This window comes from Periophthalmus magnuspinnatus, chromosome 16, assembly GCF_009829125.3.
Source record: "Periophthalmus magnuspinnatus isolate fPerMag1 chromosome 16, fPerMag1.2.pri, whole genome shotgun sequence".
Classification (NCBI taxonomy): Eukaryota; Metazoa; Chordata; class Actinopteri; order Gobiiformes; family Gobiidae; genus Periophthalmus; species Periophthalmus magnuspinnatus.
This window is the reverse complement of record NC_047141.1, coordinates 18,423,482-18,446,144: the sequence shown is the minus strand read 5'-3', so window position 1 is coordinate 18,446,144 and position 22,663 is coordinate 18,423,482. Positions and strand designations below refer to the sequence as shown.

At 41.1% G+C, this 22,663-nt stretch overlaps 1 protein-coding gene across 1 annotated transcript in view; it reads left to right on the top strand.

Annotated features, from left to right (window-relative positions):
• The window catches only part of zfpm2a (zinc finger protein, FOG family member 2a), a 121,747-nt gene that overhangs the window by 60,484 nt on the left and 38,600 nt on the right, over nt 1-22,663 (top strand). Inside the window, exon 5 of the mRNA XM_055227527.1 lies at nt 15,479-15,590. Within this exon, the coding sequence (XP_055083502.1) occupies nt 15,479-15,590 (112 nt within the window). The remainder of the gene's footprint in view (nt 1-15,478; nt 15,591-22,663) is intronic.

Here is a 22,663-nt window from a genome sequence, read left to right as displayed (position 1 = left end):
TCATACAAGTGTTGATAGAATGTTCTTGTTGGTGTGAAATTCTGGTTTACAATTTGCTCATAATTGCCACTTTAACATAAAAACAGCTCTCATCAGAACACGGAATTCTTAAAGTAATACATTTAAAAAAAAAATAAAATAAAATAAAACAATATTTTTGTCTCTCAGCCATCATAGAATCAGATAACAATGTGAACCACAGTTGAAAAATAATCCACAAGAATTATGGGATTTTGTAAGGCCTTTGTCTCTTTATTCAAGCCCATAATCTGCTGGTGAGTTATAGACATCGATACAAGTTGTATTCATTCATTTAAAAGCATCAATCAGCTCCAACTTTACTAAGGTCAAGCTATTTTTGCACAGGCCCACAAGCTCATAGCTGTTTCCCTGTCTTTGGCATGGAGCCCAGACAGGACTAAGTGTAATGACCAACGCAAAGTAGCTTCTACAGTAAATAATGAGGAGAGTGGGAGAGATTTAGGGTGAGACTACTGAACATGAGCTGACCTTTGACCCATGGGAGTATGTGGACTAATAGGCCTACTTTGTGACCACCGAGTCCTATGCTGCATTTATGTTGTCCTCGGGAACTCGAGAAAATGTTTTTCCGAGTTGAAACATGCATAGAGTCACTCGTACAATTTGGAAAAAACAACTTAGGAGCTCGGGCCAAAATCATCTGCTCGAGTTCCTCTCCTGACGTCATCTGCTGTGTGCAATGAATGAAAATCAGCAGATTTTTCAATTTATCTATTTGAGTTCTTTGACTAAAAGTTACTACATTTAGGGGTTAACTAGGGGTCAGTTATCCATATCATAAGAGCCACAGATCTGCACAAGAAAGACTTGAGACTACAAGTACGACTGTAATTAATTACCAATGTCACATTAGTTACAAATAACATTTCATTTTGAGAAGGCTAACAACAACAAAAGACTTTCTGAAATAAAAGCACATGAACACAAACAAGCCCGAATTCCGCCATCTCACCTCGGAATCCCCTGTTCTCGAGAACCAGATGAATGCAGTGCTATTTTACTTTTTATTTTATTTTTTATTGTTTATTTGAATAGGGACAGATACAGCAAACATAGATTAACAATTCAGTTATCTGAGGCAGGTATCACAGTGTGTATGGCCTAGGCTAGTTCGCTAAATTAGTCCCCGAAAGGACTTTTAAAACTATTCAAATTTCACAAAAAAAAACAGTGGGATTATTTGTTGAAAAAGCAATAAATGTGAATTTGTCTAAGTTCAATATATTTTTACCAACACAAATGAAAATAGGCAAAAGAAATTAGAAAATTAGGAAATTAGAAATTCTTCATCTTACCTTACCTTAGCTTACAAATACCTTAGAAATACCTTCTATTATAGTGTGAGGTAAGCAAATCTGGCTCTGTTCTTGGTGCACATTTGTTCGTGCCTGCCCTGATGGGAAGCCCCCTTTAGTGCAGTGTTAGTGGAACATTTCAGCTAGTGACCGACAGGCCTCAGGAGCAGAATGAAGTGACGGATGATGCAGAGACTGGACAGTGAGCGGAGCATTACACACAGCCACAGCACAGAGAGGCATTGCGCTAGAAAACGAGACAGTCAGATAGCAGCGAGAAGAAAAACAAGGGAAAAAGCATGACAGGAAATCTGGGCATCTGCAGGACTGAGATAGGGTCACATCTCCAGCGTTTATCAAAGAGGGAAGCAGATTTCACAGCTGATGGGGCGGTGTGCAAAGGTTTGTGGACCCCAGGGGCTCGGCTTGGCATCCGCACCACAGTTAGAGTTATTACTTTTGCAGAAATGTTAACACAATCATATGGCACTATCATATGCAGGGCTCACTGGGCTATTTTCCTCTCCTTTATCACAGTATCAGTATATTAAATACAGTTATATAACATGCAGATAGATGTTCTGACAGGCAAACACAGCCACATTCCCTCCCTTTTTCTGTGGCCTCTGAGATACTAAACCTGGTGCACCAATGTCTATATCACACAAATTTACTGAAACTTCGCCCCAGGCCCTGTCTGTAGGCCCTCATTCTCATCATGTCAAAACAGACCCCTCAAGTTGCACATATTCAAGGATAGTTCTACTCCCCTCCACTGATCAACTCTCTATAAATATATTTAATCAATTTAGTAATATAAAAGTGATTTAGAAACTTGGGGCCATCTAATGACATTTTGCCCCAGAAAAAGGTGATGTAGAAGTTTGCCATTTGTAAGTAGCAGACAAAAAGCCCAAACATTGTCAGTATTTGTGCTGCTTCTCTCCCTGCTCCTCTGTGTGCTTGTGTCCGTGAGAGTATGTGTGTGTGTGAGTGATTGAGCTGCCAGCGCACACTCCCATCCCTCACTCGTCTCTGATCAATCAGACCATTAGAGTCCCATTACAGCGGCCCGGTGCAGGTGAGACACACGCCTCCGCCTGCTCCTCACATTCCCCAAATTAACGCAAATTAATAGTGACACTCAGACATAAATGTGTGCAATCGGGGCTAAATGAACAGTCTGGGTCGAAACTATTGAGTAGCAGGTGTCTTTAAAGGGCCTAATTACCTATGTTGGATGGGAGCTGGAGCAGGGATGTGCAGGGCTGGAATGGGGCTGGAGAAAGGCTGGAGCAGGTCTGGAGCAGGGGCAGGAGCAGGAGCAGGAGCAGGGGCAGGAGCAGGGGCAGAGGCAGAGGTGGGGCAACGGGCGCAGGAATGAGGCAGGGCTCGAACATGGGCTGGAACAGGGGCACGAGCATGGACTGGAGCAGACCTGGAGCAGGGGCAGGAATGGAGCAGGGGCAGGAATGGAGCGGGGCTGAAGCAGGCCTGGTCCTTGGTGTGCCTCCAGTAAAAGCCCTGGCCCTGGGAGCACCTCATTGTAGGTGTTAATAATTGATTGGGAGGCAGCCTATTAATGAGCAGCAGATTTAGGACTGTGTTGTAAATGTGTTGATGAGGGTGTAGCCGCCTCTTGTACAATGTTTTACCAATGCTAATTACTAGGGCTTAATCAAGGTGCACTGTAATGAGACGCATTCAATACAATACTGGATTTTATGTGTCTGCGGGACCTTTTAGTGCAAATTACATGCTAATTGAAATATAGACCTGTGTAATCCAGATTACTATCTATCACCATCTTTTCATCTAAGTTTTAGGAGCAGGGCTGAAGCACAGCTAGAGCAGGGCAGGGGCAGAGCTGGAGCAGGGCAGGGGCAGAGCTGGAGCAGGAGCAGGGTTGGAGCAGGGCTGGAGCTGGGGCAAGGCTGGAGCACAGCTAGAACAGGGCAGGGACAGGCTTGGAGAAGGGCAGGGGCCGGGTTGGAGCAGGGGGAGTGATGGAGCAGGGCATGGCGGGAGCAGGGTTGGAGCTGGGGCAGGGCTGGAGCAGGGGAAGGAATGAAGCAGGACTGGAGCAGGGCAGGAGCAAGGCTGGAATAGGGCAAGAGCAGGGCTGGAGCTGGGGCAGGGCTGGAGCAGGGCTGTCCTGTGGTGTGCCTCCAGTAAAAGGCCCGGCCCTGGGAGCACCTCATTGTAGGTGTTAATAATTGATTGGGAGGCAGCCTATTAATGAGCAGCAGATTTAGGGCTGTGTTGTAAATGTGTTGATGAGGGTGTAGCCGCCTCTTGTACAATGCCTTACCAATGCTAATTACTAGGGCTTAGTCAAGGTGCACTGTAATGAGACGCATTCAATACAATACTGGATTTTATGTGTCTGCAGGACCTTTTAGTGCAAATTACACGCTAATTGAAATATAGACCTGTGTAATCCAGATTACTATCTACCATCCGCTTTTCATCTAGGCTTTTATCTTATTTATTTTAATAACAGATATGCCATAGCCATCAGATATAATGATCATCCTGCACTTTTATAATATTTTGCACTTTTCACAATGTCTGAAAAGCAAAAACACAGAGGATAGATGCTGAACAGTGATGATGTTATTTTATTTATTTAGTCCCAAATTAATTTTACTATTTAGGCAGTTACAGCAGGTCCATTGCTTCTTTTATGCAGTAAGTCTTTTTGTTCTCATGTTACTACTATATAGAGTATAATCTTTATGGAGTATGTTTGTTTGGTTCCTGTGTGGGAGGGCATCTGAGCGTGTTCCTGTGTGTATGCTGACTGCTGTTTTTTTGTAGACGACTAGAGAGAGAAATGTCCCGATACTGTCCTCCTTTTCACCTGGGACAGGGAGGCACTGGCTGTCAGCGATGAACTCTGATTATTGTGTGTTTAGTACAAGGGTGAGAGGAATATGGACCATGCTCCAAAACTGCTCCAGAAATTATTCAGCCCTTCACTCAAGCCATTTATCTCCACCTTGTGCCCACCTCTCTCTCCAACATGTTTGTCGTTAGCTACCCCTAAACTTTAACAAGTGGTGGCAGATTTTTCTGTTTCAGAAATTATATTTTTCTTCTTGTCATTGCTTCATTAATCAAGAGGAGGCATTCTGAAAAATGTTTTGTTTTGGAGGCTGCAATCTATTTAGTGTGTGTGTGTGTTGTAGTTAATCTGCGCCCGTGGCAGGTTTCCCCTCCGAAACGCAGCGCTAAGCAGCGGTATCGCAGGCCTATTGTTGTAGCCTCTGTCATAGCAAGGAGAGCCTGATGCAGGCCTGGGCTGGCCTGATAAGGAAAAGAGGATTCAACATGGCTGGAAAGGAGAATCAGTGGGACTTGAGAGTGGAGTAGGGATGGGGCAGATGCGCTCAGACAGACACATACAGTACATACACAGTACACAGCAGACACACAAATCATCTGCACATCGCACTGGCACCGGCCCAGGCAATTATTTACAGTAACAGCCAATTACATATGCAAGAAGGCACCCCCGGATAGGACCTCTGTGTAGCATAGCCGCTAAATGATGCGCATCGGCAGGACATAGCCTCAAATCTGCACAAACAAACACTCTAAACATGGTGGTGCATGGCAGTGTGTACTAAAATCTATATTTTTTTAACAAGAGCATCAGTTCAGAGATTGGTAACTGAGTTTGAGTTGCTGTGTTGGACACACATAATTTTGCCACTAATGTTGTGGCCTCGTCTAATGAAATAATTGGCTCAGATTTTAGGCAGAGAACCAATTTGTGATTGCATGCATCAATTATTTGTTGGGATCAAACCAGTATCAGGGCTGTGGGTCTGTTCAAATGCCTGCAATTACAAGGACTTGGCCTGCTTTCTGATGCTCGATGTTATCCATATATTTCTTCTAAAATATTGCATTTAGAGGGAGGTTAAAGTAGTATTTTATTAAATAGTTTGCTGTTACCTTAGATGTCAGTGAGTCAGATTCCAAACCCTGGCCTAGATAAGCTCCATCCCTTGTTTCAGTGCAGTCTCTCTCAGTGTCAGTGTGCTCAGCTCTTGGTGCGTAGCTGAACTCGCCCACGGCCCTGTGTACTCGCTATGAAGCACTCAGTCACTGGGCTACACTCACAGCTCTTATGGCCACTGTTTGAGAGATAATGCATGGTTGAGTTGATCTACAAGTGAACCTGACATTTCACTGTCCTTACATCACAACAGCACTCCCCAAACTGATGTGGCGGCCCCAGATAAGGCAGTACTCTCTCATGGTTAGCTTTCTGCTCACTGTAACTGCTCCAAGCTTCTGCTAAAACATGCGGAGGACAGACCCTGCACAAGCTCATTCTCCGTATAGACTGGTATATTTGTTGTGCCAGTGAATGAAATAATTGAAATAATAGTAGATGTGTGCGTGAGGCCTCTTATCTGTAAATACATGATTATCTGCGAGGGAAACCATGGTTAGGGCTGTTTTTAATTAAGATAACATTCTAATATAATATAACGTGTTAATCCTATCCCAAGGATCAAATCATTATCTTTATAAAACAAACACATTTATTCATCTGATATTTGGTTAATGCTTTAAGCACCGTCTTCAACGGTGTAATTGACATACTCAATAATTCATATGTATTTTAATTTTGATAAGTACTTATAATCATCATTTATTTTTTTGTTAGATACAAATGCAGTAATGCATTACTAAGAATGTGACACATCTTTTAAAAAAGACATAAGATTAGACCAGTTTAGCAAATGAGGATGAACCATTTAAAACACGGTAACACTATGTATTGCAGAATGGGTAATTGTTGGTTGTTTTATGTGCTTCTGATGCTTCCACTTTGTACTGCCTCCTGCTGTGTGTGGGTTTAGGAAAGAACCAGTGATGACTCCAAATCCCAAAATGCTCCTTGTCCTGGGGCTCCTCCCATCCCTGGGCTGTGAGCTCCTGTCTGCTCTGCTCCACCAGTCTTTGACACAGTGTGGATCTGTAACTGTCAGTGGCGACATGTACAATCTGCATCTATCCTTCTGCATGTCACAAACACGTAAACAGCTTGATCCCAACATTAAGATGCATGAACAACTGTTCCATATGGGAAAGCAAAACACTTAAACAAGTCACACGCTATCGCTCACACACTTATCTCAGAGTTCTATGAATTTGAATGACTGCTCGGAGCAGATTTGGTAAGATCCTCCTTTAGCAGTGATATTCCTACAACAAATAAGTGCAGATAGGACCCAGTTTTAGAGTTAGTGACAGACGACAATAGTCAGCTCAACTCCCTGGCTTCACGTGCATCTTCTTGTTTTACAGTATGCAATATGTCTTCCCAAATGAATGATTCTCCAACACTTCAATACACAACAGACCTACTGCAGCAAAGGCACTTGAGGAGGACGCAGACAAGGCGAATAGAAAGAAAAATGAAACAAAGTTGAGTGGTGCCAGCTGCTCTGCCATCTGTCACTGTCAGGCCGTAACTGTGAGATGTTGATACAAGTTTCTTGAAAAGTGCTTCAGATAAAAACCTGATTGTTTCCATTTGTGAGCCCCAAAAGTATATTTTATGCTTTAGCAAGTAGTGGGCACATATATGTTATTCTTGTGATCTGTTTAGAAGAAATTGTGATAGTGGCAGTCTAATTTCTTATTTTGTTTATAGCACTGACTGGTGTAAGAGGGAAAGCCTGAAACATTTTTCCTTGATAGGCAGGAGTCCCCCCTGGAGGCGGGCCCCCTGCTGGTGCAGCTTGATAAGTGCAGACTGTCCTGCGTTTTGGGTTGGACACTGTGATTGTAAGTCTTTGGGTATAGTGCAGACATGGGCAAACTATGGCCCGGGGGCCACACACGGCCCTTTAGGCTTATTAATCCGGCCCGCCGAACGTGACCAAATGATATTAAAATAGGTAAGGGTAAACCTTGTTCAAAGTTTTCTACTGTGTTTATTGGAATTTAATAAATTTGTTATTAATTTAGTTAATGCATTTAGAAAGCAATTTGTACAATGATTCTTGCATATTCATACTTTGCTACATGTTAATCTCTGTAACATGCATAATGTAATATATAAATATATACATCCTGGCCTGACCCCTGAGTCAAATTTTAGAACCCATTGTGGCCCGTGTGTCAAAAAGTTTGCCCATCCCTGGTATAGGACCTGTGAAGACAAAGAAACAAAGATAAAGAAAATCAAAATTATTATAATAAAATTATTGAAGAGGTTGTTGTTTCCAAGCCATAGGTGTTTGAGGAGATAGTGGTCAGGACAGTGTCTGCTGGGTCCATGATGGTCCTTCCTCTCCTCATTTACACTCTTGTATGAGGCCTTCAAAGCACCAATATTACACTCCGGGTCGTCAGCAAACTAATTGGGTAACAAAGAGCATTTCCAGCTCGGGAATCCCATCTCTTACCAGTGCATGTGCTGAGACTCTGATAAGAGAGTTCACGTCTAATGCATTTAGTGAGGGCCAAGTTCACCATCTTTATCTTATTTACTTAACTTGGTGTAAATATTGTTGCTCTTTTACGGTGGATTTAGTGAGACCCCATTTCTCTGCAGTGCACCAGGATCAATCCATCATACATAACACATATGCAGATCATTATGGGCTATGGAAATCATGCCCACTTTGTCCAATTTCACTGTTTAAGTTACAGATGTGATGAGCATCTTGTCTTTGTTCTCTATTCCTAATATGTTTTACTTTGTAATGTGCTCCCTGCTATCACCACTTATATTAATATGACTAGAAGGCTTTATGATTGGCTGCTGAGAAAAAGGCAGCCCTGCAAGTTGTGAAATATATAAAAAAAAAAAATCCCATACTGTAGATGTCTTTCTAATGCATCATGAAATGTGTGCCTCGACCAGAGAAAGGCACAGAGTTCAAAATAATATTAAAATCCAATACCTAAAGGGGTGAGATGGGTTTATCTAAGTCAGGGGCTTTATTCTAGCATCACTCTTGCTATTTTATTGTTTGTCTATATTTGCTGCTTTCAGTTGATGCTGCTGTGGTTAGGAGGGTGTGGATTTGTCATGACCCCATTGACAAATTGACTATGGGGTTTTCCCTCTTTCTTCCCTTTGAAGAAATTCTACCTCTGAATGTTTATTCTCGACAGGAGAAGAGCAGGATCTGTACGGAGCATGTGCCACCTGCACTCTCTGACCCCCGGGGGGCGCAGTAATATCCATACAGGGGAACATTACCAGCTCCAGGTTCGCTATTATGATCCCTCACACAGCTTCTTCTTGCTCGGGGAGTCAAGCCTAACTTACATGGAAAAGATCAAACAAGTCGTCCAATTGAATTCAAATAGGAAATTTTGTGTAATTCAAACAGTGAGTAGCGAAGCGAGGTGCACTTCTGTCCCCTGACCAAAGCCAAACACAAGAGGAACAAGTTTACTCTGTACCTCCAAGAAATCATTAACATATTCCGCCACAGTACTTGTTTACTACTTCAAATACTTCCAAAGACAAGTACATTATAGAAAGTTATAGAGCCAGACACACATAGACTTTGTGAAACTATGGCAACTGCTCAAGGGACCAGCAAACTATTGTTTATTTTGGGATATGAACCTTTATAGTTACAAAGATCTGCAGACTTAGAATTAAATGAAAAAAAATCAAGTAAATAATATTTCTCTGTACCAAAGTCTTGTTAGAAGTGATTGACTGTGTAATCTACAACTATTTTTAATTGTGCTGTCTGATGAATAACACAATGAAGCTTTAACGATATTTGTGGTCACAGTACTTGAAATCTTAATTCAGATTGATGTTCACCACAATCACCTAGTATTTGTTAATTTATTTCACATTTGCTCAGTCATTTTCTAATTATAAGCATCAGAGCAGTCTCAGTGACTGCAAAATTCTTGATGCTGACTTGTGATTATCCCCAGGGCCAGACTTGGGACTGTTCTAGCCGGAAAGGAGGAAGTATCAGAGGTAGAAGGAGGAGAGATGGGCTGCTTGTCTCCAGGGCAGGGACAGCTTACACTAAACTGTTTGGCTTCAGACTTGGAACACCTCAATGTGCCCCGAGCTGTGAGCAGAGACCCCCCTCCACCCTCTCTCTATTCTTTACTTTCTCTGCTGGTGACTTCAACGCTTTCATTTTTGTTCAGTAAAGGTCAGTAAAGGGCCAAGGACAAACTTATTAGAACAAATCATATTTAGATTTATGCAGCATTTTGAGATACTTACAGTGAGTTATTGGTGTAGAATGTTCTACAGTATGGCATTAAACTTTTCTATCCCCATAAACACAAGCAGACAATGCTACCAGGAAAAATTACAGGTCAGATCTGTGGAGAGGTTACCCCACTCACAGTATAGACACATGTCTTTGAGGTAATTTATTAGCAATAATAACAACTGTAATAAATGCAAAATAGATTAGGCTAATGCCATGCTGTGGGAAATTTTAGACAGAGAAATAGCATCTGGGAACAAGCAGCTGGTGTAAAGTTACATAGTGTCTCTTTTAAGTAGATTCTTTACAAAGTGCAATATAAGTATAGTAACTCAACTGAAAGTCCATGTCTAGGCACCATATTTTGTATTCCTGATAGCACTCTTTTCCCCACCCAGATGCTTCTACAAGCCTGACTTCTGGACAGCATTGTACATCAATAAATGTACGTATGCTAGCAGTTTTAGTTATTTACATGCATCTAACCATGTTTAGCAATCAGGCCATACCCCCCTCAGCGAGTGCAAATGTGACCACAGCTAGCGTCTCAGTTTGAGCAATAGCTAATGCAGCACATGAACTTTGATGCTTATAGTCCAGTCAGCGGGATAAAAGGTGATTTAAATGAGAAAATATTTATTCCCCATAGCGCGGCCGCCATGATAGCACCCACCAAATAAAGGCATGTGTGTGCACTGTGATGGGTGTCCCTTTAAAGATTCTGGGAACAGTAGTCACTCTCTCCCCCAGTTTAATCGATTCTCAAAATGAAAAGTCAATTTAACAAAGTTGAAAAGAGAAAGATTGGGCTGAGGCGAGGAAAAAAGCATTCTCTTGCACTCAAGCAGTAAACTAACTGACGCACATAGGCACACACAGGCTGAGATTTCGAGCTGAATTATCTCCCACCTCACATTTGCTCTTAGGCAAGCAGTTTAAAAGCCAAGCGATTGAGCCAGTGATCCAATTTGAAATGCAGAAATGATTAGAGCAGCGCCTGCCTCAGTTCATATCGAAATTCTCTGATTTATGACAGGGCAGGAGCCAAGATCTATCTCCAAAAGGGAATTAGTGTGCGATTCCTGCATATTCCTTGTTATTTAGCCTTCCCAATACCAGATGCTATAGCCTTAGAGACAGGAGGAGATGTAGAGAGGGGGGAGGACCAAGCGGATGAAAGCAATATATAGGTATCTTTTCATTTGAGCTGATGTCGCCCTAGCCATTTAGAGGAGAGAATGACACAAAAGCCGACTTGAGAAATTGTCGTATTCCTTTATGCAAAAATATTGACAGAGAACCTTCTTTCAATGAAAAAATATGCAGCAGCTAACAGTATAAGCCTTTGCCAGCAGAGGATAGTGGTAGACTATGAGGTGAGCTTTGGTCCATTTATTCAACAAAAAGACCCTGCGCAACCCGTCCATCCTTGAGGCTAAGAAAATATTAATACGGTGCGCGATAACGAGGGCTGCAGGAAAATCTCCCTTAATGAAATTTCCAGTTGACCACATGCAATTTGTTTCATCGCACCGAACAACTAATTGCAGCGGACGTTATCAAGGTGTGAGTGTGCTGTCTGCTGTAAACTGACTGGTAAAACAGGTACAAATCCTTTATCCCCACTGCCATGTTAGGAGCAGAGGACATATAAACTTGACATAACCCATACATAAGCTTGTTTCTATATTGTTAGACAGCCAGAATTGACAGAACGGTGGAAATTAAATAGAGTTGTTTTCAGTGGGAAAACACAGGGTCAAATATAGACTAAAATGGCCAGCCAAATACTAAACAAACATCTGGACTGCACTTGTTTTGCATGTAGTTTTGATTATTTTCAAGCAAATATAATACACTTGTTAGGTCTTGACAAAGTTCCTCCTATTGTACGTATTGTAATTAAAAACACAAAATGAGAAAATTTGCAATGCTACTGAATTTGAGCATGAGGTCCTTGCTGTGGACATAGATTCTTAAACCCTAAACAAAATCAAATGTGTAATGTTTAATGTTTAATTCCTATAATTCCTGCAGTTTTCATTCTTTTGTTTATTTGTACATATAACGACAAAGCATGGCTCTGCTCAACTCCTCACAGTGTAGCGGTAGTTGGTAGCCCCATGTATAAAGCCAATGTCTGGAGATATTCAGACGGAGTGGTTTTGATCTCTCAGTTGTCTAAATCCTGCAGCTGGGGATCAGGATGGATACAGTGGCAGTCAGTGACCTTGGTGGGGGAGGGGGGGAAATCGAAGAGGAAAACCTTCATTGGCAGCACCAGGTTTGTGTGGCTCTCACCTGGCTGACCACGAGCAGGTTAAGAGTGTCTGCTGGAGCTGAAATGGTCAGTGGTGATATCATTAGCTGTTGTTTACACAGGAGCTGGGAGTTAGCCGGAGCCCAGTGTCACAAGCCACTTTCTTCTTCACCTCCTTCAGCTGATCAGAGGATCATGGTATCAAGGAGGGATTAGTAGCGACTTGGGATTTGTGTGATTGGTTAATTTATTGCGGTGATGGCAGGTCTTTCATCTATGGCAACATTTAATCAGCGCAGCCACCGAGGCTATTACAGGTTAGCTCTTTTCTGGAGTCGGTCTGGCTGTGCCATCAGCTCTATCACAATTCCCCTGAAATTTCCAAATTATCTGGAACAGGCTTTAGCTCCTCAGTAATAAAAATTAGAACAGATTCCTGATAGAAGCTTTTGCTCGCACCGGGCCAATTATAAATAGTACAGCCCAGCCTTGGAAAAGCGAAAAGGCAGAGGAAAAAATCCAAGTGTGAGAGATGTGCACTCACTTATCGTTGAGCCCCTGCGCCGCTCTGATCCAAATCCGTGTGGCTGAAAATTTATATTAGATTTTATCACAGAGGTCTAAGTCTAGAAAAATCAATGAAGGTTATCTTTTATGTTGCAGCAACTTGTGGAAATATTGATTTTCATTTTATGGCGAATTTGGAGCATCAGTTTGTAATCACTTCCTCGCTGACTACACTGTTTCGGTCACTGTATCTCTTACACGCTACAGCAACGTAACTGAGGGAGAGAGAAAATAGTAGTTTAGTATTGCACCAGTGGAGTGAAGGCATGGGAGGATAAAGCAGAACACATTACACAGGAGCAGGGCCAGGGGCTGTGCTGCCTCTGACAGGGATAATACTGTGTAACTGATACTAAATACCCCATATGAAGGTAACAAAGATATGCCCTCTTTTCTAGATAGATCTTCTATAAAATATGTAAAGAACGTTTCACTAAATGTCTTCTTGTATTTTATCAGAGTTACACATAAATACAATGCCACAGATTTATTAAGGATCATGTAAAGGCTATGTGCTGCTAAGATTTTTAGAAGAGAATTCTTCTAGGGTTGCATTGAATAATAATAATTGTATTTTTGGGGGCATGCAACCACACCTGTTTGTCACAATAACATCAGGATTACAAGCATTTTTGCATGCACACTACTAAATTTTCTAGATGTATACCAGATATCTTGATTGCTATCTCGGGTTTGTATAATTAGAGCATATTTTGCTATGTAAACAAGATGATTTTGGGTTATAACTTCCTGTACCTATAATCAAACATTGTATTTGGGTTATTTTCTGCTCTGAGAGCCCTCATATGATCCTATATAGTTCCTCTCTTGTTTCCTTGTAACGCTGTGTGTTTGTAAATCCAGTTGATCACATTGTCGCCTTGCTGCATGGAAGTCGTCATTTTGTGGCTGTCAGTCTCCATTCCCTGTGGCCCGGACACTTAGACCAGCTGATCTGCTCCTACAAATGTTTTCATTTGCATTTAGCAGACGCTCCCTCCCTGCGCCCGCGCCTTCGCCCTAATCCCCCTCTGTGTCGCGTGCACTGGCTTCTCCACACAGCTTTGTCTTTGTGATGGCTGCTACATGCTGCATGCTTACAACGCACTTAGGCCACTATTGTCAATATAGATGCATTATGTAAATCTATGTTCTCACATTGTGCTGGGCTGTTGCTATTGCACAGTTAGCATTGAAAAGAAAAGGCTTAGAAGGGGCAAGAATTGGCTGCAAAATCACAAATAGTGGATATTAGTCATAACCTTAAAATGCTGTTACAACAGCATGTGAAACAAATAAGCAGTGATTTGTAACAGTGGAGAAGTGTCTAGTTAATGCAGTGTTTAGTCCCTGTTGGCCCCATTAGGAGCATCTGGAATATAGCGAATTCCCAGCGGCTCGGAGGGACAACGGAGAGGCCTCTATAGCGCTGAATAAGAGATGGCTCCCGTCTGGAGATCTAAGAAAGGGTTAATCTGATTCCCATTTCAGATAGTCGTCCGGGCAACAATCGGCCAGTTTGTGCTGCTCCTTTGACAGGGCTGTGAGATTTCCAGGTTAGCCAGATAGAAGACTTTATTGTGAGGCTAATTTGAAATGTGAAATGGAGGATGACTTAAATTACAGAGGTCTTCTCTCTCTTATGTGCTGCCAGCGCTGGATAAGGCGATGCCAGCAGAAGGAATAAGAATATCAACAGACACAATTTACTGTCTGTGTTTGATCACTTTGGCAGGGAACGATGCCAACGCACCCGCATGTATATATAGGGCATATGTATCAGTCTGTCTTTATTTAGAATATATATTTGTGTTCCTAATTTTGCCCACAAATCCGCAGCAGATCCCTATCTCCTCTAAGACATGTATTTGCTGTTTCTAAATAATGCTGTAAAAATGAGTTTGTCCTGCAGCCTGTGAGGAGATAGAGTTCATGTGAGAAATGGCGGTGGCAGAGGAGAAAGAGGAGGAAGAGGAGGAAGAGGAGGAGGGGGCAGGCAGTGCACATGCTCATCTCTTGTGCATATCTGTGCCAATTCAGACCTCTAACATGCTCAAGTGACATTTGCATTTATCCTTGAAGGTTGTTGCCTTTTGCGGGGGAGAGCGCAGTGAAAGGCGCAGAGAGGACTGGTATTTTTTCTGGTGTATTAGGCAGATGGACAGTGTCCTGTCCATTTGTGACTCAGATGGAAAAAGAAATGAAGAGTGGAGTTGCACCCCAGCCCATTTTCCTTGAGCTAAACTATTTCGGTAACAGTCTAATGAAGGAAGGCCCAGGGGTTCAAAAGTAATGGCCTTGAAAAACTGACATTGTGCCTTTGAGTAATAGGCGAGTGGAGCCACAGTCCGAGATGTGTCTACCACCCCCTCAGCACCATTTCACAGTGCAGCGCAGCCTGGCCTTTAAAAACAAACAGCATTGTGTAAAAAATAAAATCACATGAGGATAAATAGAGCCAGCCAATCTGGTGACACTGCGCCGTGTGAATCTGCAATGAGGGGGTTGTTGCACTCTATCTCCCTCTCTGATTTTTTCTGTGCAAGAAATAAAAGTCCACGTTTGACCTCTGACCAAGAAGAAAAATGACCTTACACATTCAGAATAATTTTCCAGCATATTATAAAAACTCTAACCTCAATCGCCCTTTGAAATGGATACTGATTCTTTAAATTCTTCCTTGCTTGTTTCAGGAAATAGTAAGATCATGGTGATAGTGAGGCACAATGTGCCCAAAGTTCACTGCTGAGCGCCCACTTCCTTCTCTTTCAAAGTCACAGCCCTTTTACCTTGTTCTTTCTCTTTTCTTTTGCAATTCCCAGACACTGGAGATTGTAATCTCAGGGTTAAATTCTCCATGATAAGTGGTTCTTACACATATAGGCTCCTGCACTGGTCACTACTTCACTAACAATTAGGCGCAGAGGAATTCGTCCTCAAATCCTTTCAAAAGGATTGTGGCATGCTGTAGAGTTTGTGAAAATGGTGTTTATGGTTATTCAGAGCATAACTGTGTCTTATTAATGCCGCTTTAATCACCAAAAAGAGACCCTGATTAGTGTGTGTTATCTGTCCTGCTGCAGAAGACCAAGAGCACGGTCCCGGTGGTGCTGAGCGCTGGCCCCAGGTGGCTGCTGGATGTGACTTGGCAGGGAGCAGAAGACAACAAAAACAACTGTGTGGTGTACAGCAAAGGTAAGCACTCACACACACACACACACACACACGCACATACATACATACACCACTGCACTGGCTGTTATCAGAGAGGCACGCAGGACGCCACGTCATGCACCAACACAAAGACACTGACATCCCTCCGTCCTCCTCTTTCTCTCTCTCTTTCTCTCTCTCTTTCTCGCTGTAACTTTTTCTTCTCAAAGTCACATATGCGCACACACTTAACACACAGAGAGCCTCTCCTCTAATCTGTTGTTCTCATCCACTCAGTAATTTATATCACTAAAAGTGTGATTAGGACCTGAGAAACATCACTTGACACACTAAGTTAATGGTCTTTAGATTTCACAAGGTAATTAATGCCCCTTTTTTTCTCCTAAGTGAATCCCTATCTCAAAGCAGATAGGGCACACAGCATGAGTGCAGCCTGCTCCATTTTGCTTCATATGTTTTAGCTCAACTCCTGTAGTTCTGGATCTGACCTGCTGCGTGAAAAGTAGAATTTTTTTAAAACGCGCTACTGAATGGCAAAATATATTTAGTTTGGGCACAGAATTATTTTGAGGTATAAACTTTACTAAAACTGTATTTATTTCAGATTTTTTTTTATCAACCAGAATTTACTCTAGTTAGTGTGTTGTAATGAAAGGTCTGGGCACATATTTGCATGATAGAACCAGCTCCTTGGCTACTCCCAAATAGCTCTTTGCTTGTTTTTGTACATTGACTCTCAATATTGAAATAACTATATCAGACAGTTCACTTTTATGCTACCCTACAACACAAGATCAATACAATGACAGATTAACCCTTTAGGTGCTTCAGGCTATTTGAACAAGAAGCAACTACCGGTACTATTGTTTGTTCTCCTCTTCTTCTTGCCGTGTTATTACCAGACAATTCACACAAACTAACACCTAAATAGAGATGTTGTTTTGGTTTTTGAAGGTTGAAGCAAAGAGACTCCCGCATTTATCACTTTTCAGAAATGATTACCCCGTGACAATACCCCAAAGTTGAAACTGAGCTGCCTCTGCCTGAAAGTGAATAAGTGGCAGGAGAGGGGATTTGAAAAAAAAAAAAAAAAGAACCCGGATTTTCGCTCTCCCAATTCTCATCTACTAATCACTCCACTGCACTGGGGAGTTATCCTCTTAACCGGCTACTTAACTTTGTGCTCTTTATCGCCAAATCATTAAAGTTTTGATAAGCTGTTAAAGCAGATTACGCACTTCCGCTTTTGGAATCGTCTAATCTTTCAGCTCTGGGAGTGAGTATATGAAACACAAATAGAGCAATAACCGGATTTGGCTGGTTTTGTTGAGTTACTTTCATACATGTATCATCCAGATAGCATCGCACAGCCCCCATCACCTCCACTGTCTCTCACTGACGCAGGCTTTTGTTGGCACTTTCTACATGGCCTTATTAAATTAAATACAATAACTTCTGCACACGTCCTCGTTCGAGAGCTGGGCTGTTGTGCTGCGAGTTTGTGATGAGTGCAAATCCTCCACAAGAATCATCTGATGGAGAAGATAATGTAACCGAGCTCTCTGAATCTAAAGAATTAATTTAAGTCGACACTAAATGCTACTTGTAAACCTCTCATTCAGATTACTATTGTTGGAACATTCATGGTTCTAATCTAATTGTTTGTAACTATTAATCCTCACACAATCTAGTCTCTCCCAATCCCAGAATTAACTATATACTTTATATCTTCAAATGTAGCTTCAAATTAACATGAACAGTAATCAGAAGTAAAAGTATTATGGAAAAGCGTATTGTAAAAGATCTGTAATGTGTAAATACTCTCACTACAATTTCAATTACCACTAAGGCTACAACAAATTTAAACCATGACTTACTTTTTTGGTAAAAGTAATAATTGCGATTGCGATTGTTTCAGTGGGTTGTAGGTAAAATACAGGAAATAGTGTTGATCTAAATGTGTTAACATGGACCCCCTGATGTAACACTTAGCATTTGAAACCAGCAGTGGTACTCATCAGCCCTTTTCCACAGGTCTTCATTTCTTTGGATAACCCGGTTAGGTGAATGCAAGTCTCCAAAATTGTTCCACATTTTTCCCTCTTGCCGACTTTTTGCTTCAGAAAGTAGTGGAGCTTTTGATGGTTTTGAACACTTGGAGCCTTGCGTCCCTGTCCGGAGTGTGACTACATTTCCCCCTTTCACTCTCTCCTCTGCGGCTTCTTTTAAATATTCCTATCTGCGTGTGTGTGCACCCTCTGGAGGTGACATTGAAATTGAATGTCCATCCTCTTTCTGTAAAAATATCAAATCTTTGTCAAATTCCAAATTGAATTTTTGCTGCAAAGTTGGAGGGGAATCGTGTTTATCATGTTAACGGCGAACTAAAGTAGCTCTGGACTAACTTTTCCTTCTGCCACCCAGAAAAGCAAAGGCCTGGGTATATCTGTGGGCTGGTTCATTGCTCCCTGCGTTACTTATGGAAAACTGTGAATATCTAAATACACATATGTTGGGAGAATATGTTTTGGCTCACGTTTCACTGGTCCCGGCTTCCTTTATGGCTGCCTGTGCGCAGATAGGACGACTTCACTTTGGAAGTTTGCCAGTGTCTATGGGGGGAGTGTGTCTAAGTACAGGCTGGTGATTGGTTTGAGTGGGTCTGTACCTATGATTTCTGCATCACATTTTGCACAGCTCTGCCTTGAGGTGCACTGTAAAACTCCATTGTGCATGTTCAAACTAATTTGAAATAAGTTGCGCTGTGAACTATATTGGTCTCTAGTTATATTACACATTTCACATTTTCTACATCTGCTTCTGAGGACTTTTCTTGTTATAGTATTTTTTAAAGCACTGATGTGATCCCTGACCACAGTGAAATCATTCTAAGATTCTACAAAGAAATGCATTTTGGTATCGCTGCATTGGGCAACTTGACTGAGCAATGAATATACATATTTTTTAATAAATATAATATAATGTAATATCAGTGTATTTAAAATGACAAATTACAAAACTCATCTACTTTTTTTTTTTTTTTTTTTTTTGAACAGTTTCTAGTTATTTGCGCCATTCACTGTCATACATTTTATCCAGGCCTTTTTTGTACACCTGTATTACCAACCAAGTAATTTGAGTCAACCTGTTTCTCTATGCAGTAAAATGTATTCGAGGGAACTTGTGTGTGTTTTTACAGTGTACTTGTCATTCAGGAAGTTGAGCTGAGTGCATGTGCAGAGGAGAGCATGGCAGCAGTAAAGTGACTCCTGGGAGACTTGCATTGTGTGTTATGTATTAAACATGGGCTCGGTGTGTAACCTGCAGAGGCCTGTGTGAGTGTGGTGGCCTGCAGGATGCCTCAGGTCGTCCTCACCGGGACAAGTTCACCTCACAGCACACATCACTAACTGGATCGGGGACTATTTTAAGAGCTAGTTCTTCTAAATGTGAGTTTAACCACAATTTGTTTATGGGTTTTTGTCTCTATATCTCTTTAGACATATGGAGACAAAATACATATGGTTCCAGCATACTAAATCTAATCTTTCAACTTTAACTAAGCCGGAGTAAGGTGCCTCTTCACCCTGGGTTGGTTGTATAAGATTGAGCTAAAAAGGGGGTATTCTGCAATATATACTTTTTGGAACTTTCTACCACTTATAATGTTGTTCCCACATCAGAAATATGCCTGAAGATGTTTTAGATGCCATCCATGCATGTTTGTGTAATTTTGTATTCTCCCCAGGCCCCATTCAAACCCTCCTGTTAGCTCTAAGATTTGTCCGGTGCTCCCACATGAGAATGGACAATTCTCCATAAATATACTAAAGCATGATACAAAACTGTACAAAACAACTTGAAAAAACTAATAAGATGTGCACACTGATTGTGGAGTGATTCAGACCATCAAAAATGAAAGTGAAATTGATAATAACATGTTAATGTGTTATGTGTTAGCAGTTAATACCCCATAGAAGTAAATTACCCCCTCTTTAAGTAGTAGTTATAGCTGTGGTAAATTTCACTACACTTTTTTTTTTTAACACCAATTAATTTAGATTTATTATTTTTTATTTTTTCTTAATAGTGTCCATACAATTCTAATCTAATCTTCATGTTTTAGAATTCTCTGGAACTCGATCCTTTTTTTTACTTATAATGTGATCTTTTTTATTATTATTATTATTATTTTTTTATAAATACTTAAACATACTTAACATGTCCCCAAATGCTGTAATATCACATATTTTTATTTGAAGGTCATAAATCCCAGTCCTGTGTATTATCATTCAGCCACTTAATTAATATATTTTCCTCTTTGAGTTTTTCTCAGTTGAAATGGGAGCACTCAGAGCCTGCAGTGCGGGTGGAGAGGCCAGTATCAATGTGTCAGCGGGGCCCTGTTTGTTTTACATTAAACTCACAGCATCCAACCATTACCCAAACTCCCCACTCCAGCTCTGTGCTAACTCATTATCAACAAATCCACCTGGAACTCCCACAATGCACTGCTCCTGCCTGCCCGCCTGCCTGCACACTCCAACAGACAGTCTCTTTGAAGCGCTCAAGTTATAGGGAGAGTAGTGTGTGGAATAATTATATGTTACAGTAATGCAGAGGCAAGCGTGCGGAGAGACAGAGAGAGAGGCAGTGACAGACAGGGAGCACACAAACAACAGATTGATAAACAATGCAGCTGGGATAAGGATGGAGGAGTGGGAGAAGAGAGGGATGGGTGTCATGGTGTCACGTCACTTCAATACAAGCGTCAACAACACGCGCTGATGGGAGGGCTCCACAACAATCTGCTCCTCTGTCTAATTGATGATAGGAAAAGCATTTTGAGTATGTTTTTAGGAAACTTCAGTGGAGATGGTATTGAACGGGTTTGTTAATTATTGCTACAGGTTACAAGGCACACCATTATAAATAATAGTGTGTGTGTGTGTTTTTTTATTTTATTTTATTCTAGTACCTCCCTATGAGAAAAATGATACGCCATATACAGTTTAGTTTCACTTTCAACCCCAGACATATATAGTCATTAGGTGGAGGAAGGCCATCCGGTGTTGAATGTATCATGGTATAAAGATGCGCTAACTTTTCTGGTGGAGGATTTGTCTGTATTTCAATATGTACATGGAGACAACAGGTGATACCATTAGGACAAAGTAGATAGCTATTAAAAAATAATAATAATAACACCTAATTGTATATTCAAGTAAGATGACAAAAAAGCAATACATTCTCCATTTGCAATACATTCTCCATTTAAATAAGTCATATCTTGTCTTATAGATTCACTCAAGATTCAGTTGGCATAAATATCTTTAGGTTTTTAGTACCAAATCTGACCCCATTCCATTTTGACTTGGGCCTACATTGTTCTGGTCCATGTCACCTGATATGAGAAACTATAGTCCCCGACAGAGACCATTATATGTAGCATTATTCAGAGGTCACCTAAACTTTTCTACTATAAGCGGCTTAAGCCAGACCACATCCCGATACAGCATGTCCAATAAGTCTCTGGAGCAACTTAGCCCTTTGTTCGAGCCCAAATTGACCAATGTAACAAGGGCGTTTTACATAAGCCAGCATAGTGGAGAATTAACCAACTCTTTGTATTATTTCATATTCTCTAAGTCCCTTCAATCAGATCCTCTCTTTATGCCATTGTCCACTGGTCCACAGCTCCAGACCTGTGAGGCATAACATGAACTAGCATGACCTGTCTGGACACATGCAGCCTGAGAAGAAAATTGGACTTAAAGGGTGGAAATGGCTGTATCAGAATAGGAACAGAACTTTTTTATTTCTCTACACTTTTTACTTGAATAAGGTTTAAGATTACTTGGAGTGCCACTACTATTACTATGACTACAAGCACCGATTGCAAAATAATGGCCTTATTTAAATTCATACAGGGGAACCCCATGAGAGCACTAGGGCTCTCTTTTTCATGGGTTCTCTGTTTAAAATACAATACAAACAGAAAAACAAAACAAATAAGTATATAAGTCCATATAAAACATTAAAATAGGTGCAGCTGTGTGTATAAAAGTTTATTACCAAATTATTAGATTGGGAATTTTGGATTTCATTAAAAGCTTGCAGTTTTAAAATCACCTGATCAGCAGAGGGAGCACTTGTAAACAAAACAGCATCATCTCCATGTAAATGTATGAGGCTAAATTGCAACCAATGGAACTAATAAATATAGTAAAAAGTAGCAGGCCCCAAATTTTGCTTTAGAGCACTCCGTTACTTAAAGTTAGAAAATTGTATTTAAACCCATCAGCTACTAGTGCTGCTCAATTACAACATTAACTGCCATTATGATTACTTTATGCCATATCAGTGTGTGTGCCATTGAAAAGTAATATTTTATAAGATGTGTTAACTTTTTCAAAAAATAAACAACTTTAGTAAAATATTTAGCTACTTCCATACTTAAAGGTTAGCTTGTGTGCACATCTTCAGTCTCAGGCCACACGCAGCTCTAAACAGTATGAGACGAGAGAGGTCTTGCAGTTCACAGTTTAATTGTTCATTTCAACCCTGCTCTTTCAAAATGACTGTGGCGACAGTAGGTGCGAGGCTTATTATCTCTTATCTGAGAACATAGCGAAACAGTGTGACTGAATAATAACTAAACACGGCACACAATGTAAAAATTTCATTATCAGTGTATTAAAACAAAATTGTACCCTAAAGGAGTCCCCCGCCACAGCTCCGAGCCGACGACTAATTATGTTTAATTAAAAGACAACGGAGATCAACAGAATCATTTTCATTAGGAAATTATTAACGATTGCACTGCAACAATAATTGATTGCAGTGAGCCACATGATAAGTAGAGTCAGGCCGCGAGTGAGAGGGGTGGAGGAGGAGATGTTACTGGTTTAGGCATTTGGCAGGCTGCTTGTAACCGCGTCTTGTAGCTAAAGCTTGCACATTAGCTACTGAATGGAATTTGAAAAGGGGGTTTTGTGAAGAAAAAAGAAAAGAGGAGGAAGAAGAGGAGGAGAGAGAGAGAGCATTTCGGGTTAAGAACGACAAAATCTGCCATCTGAGTGGACTTAGCCATC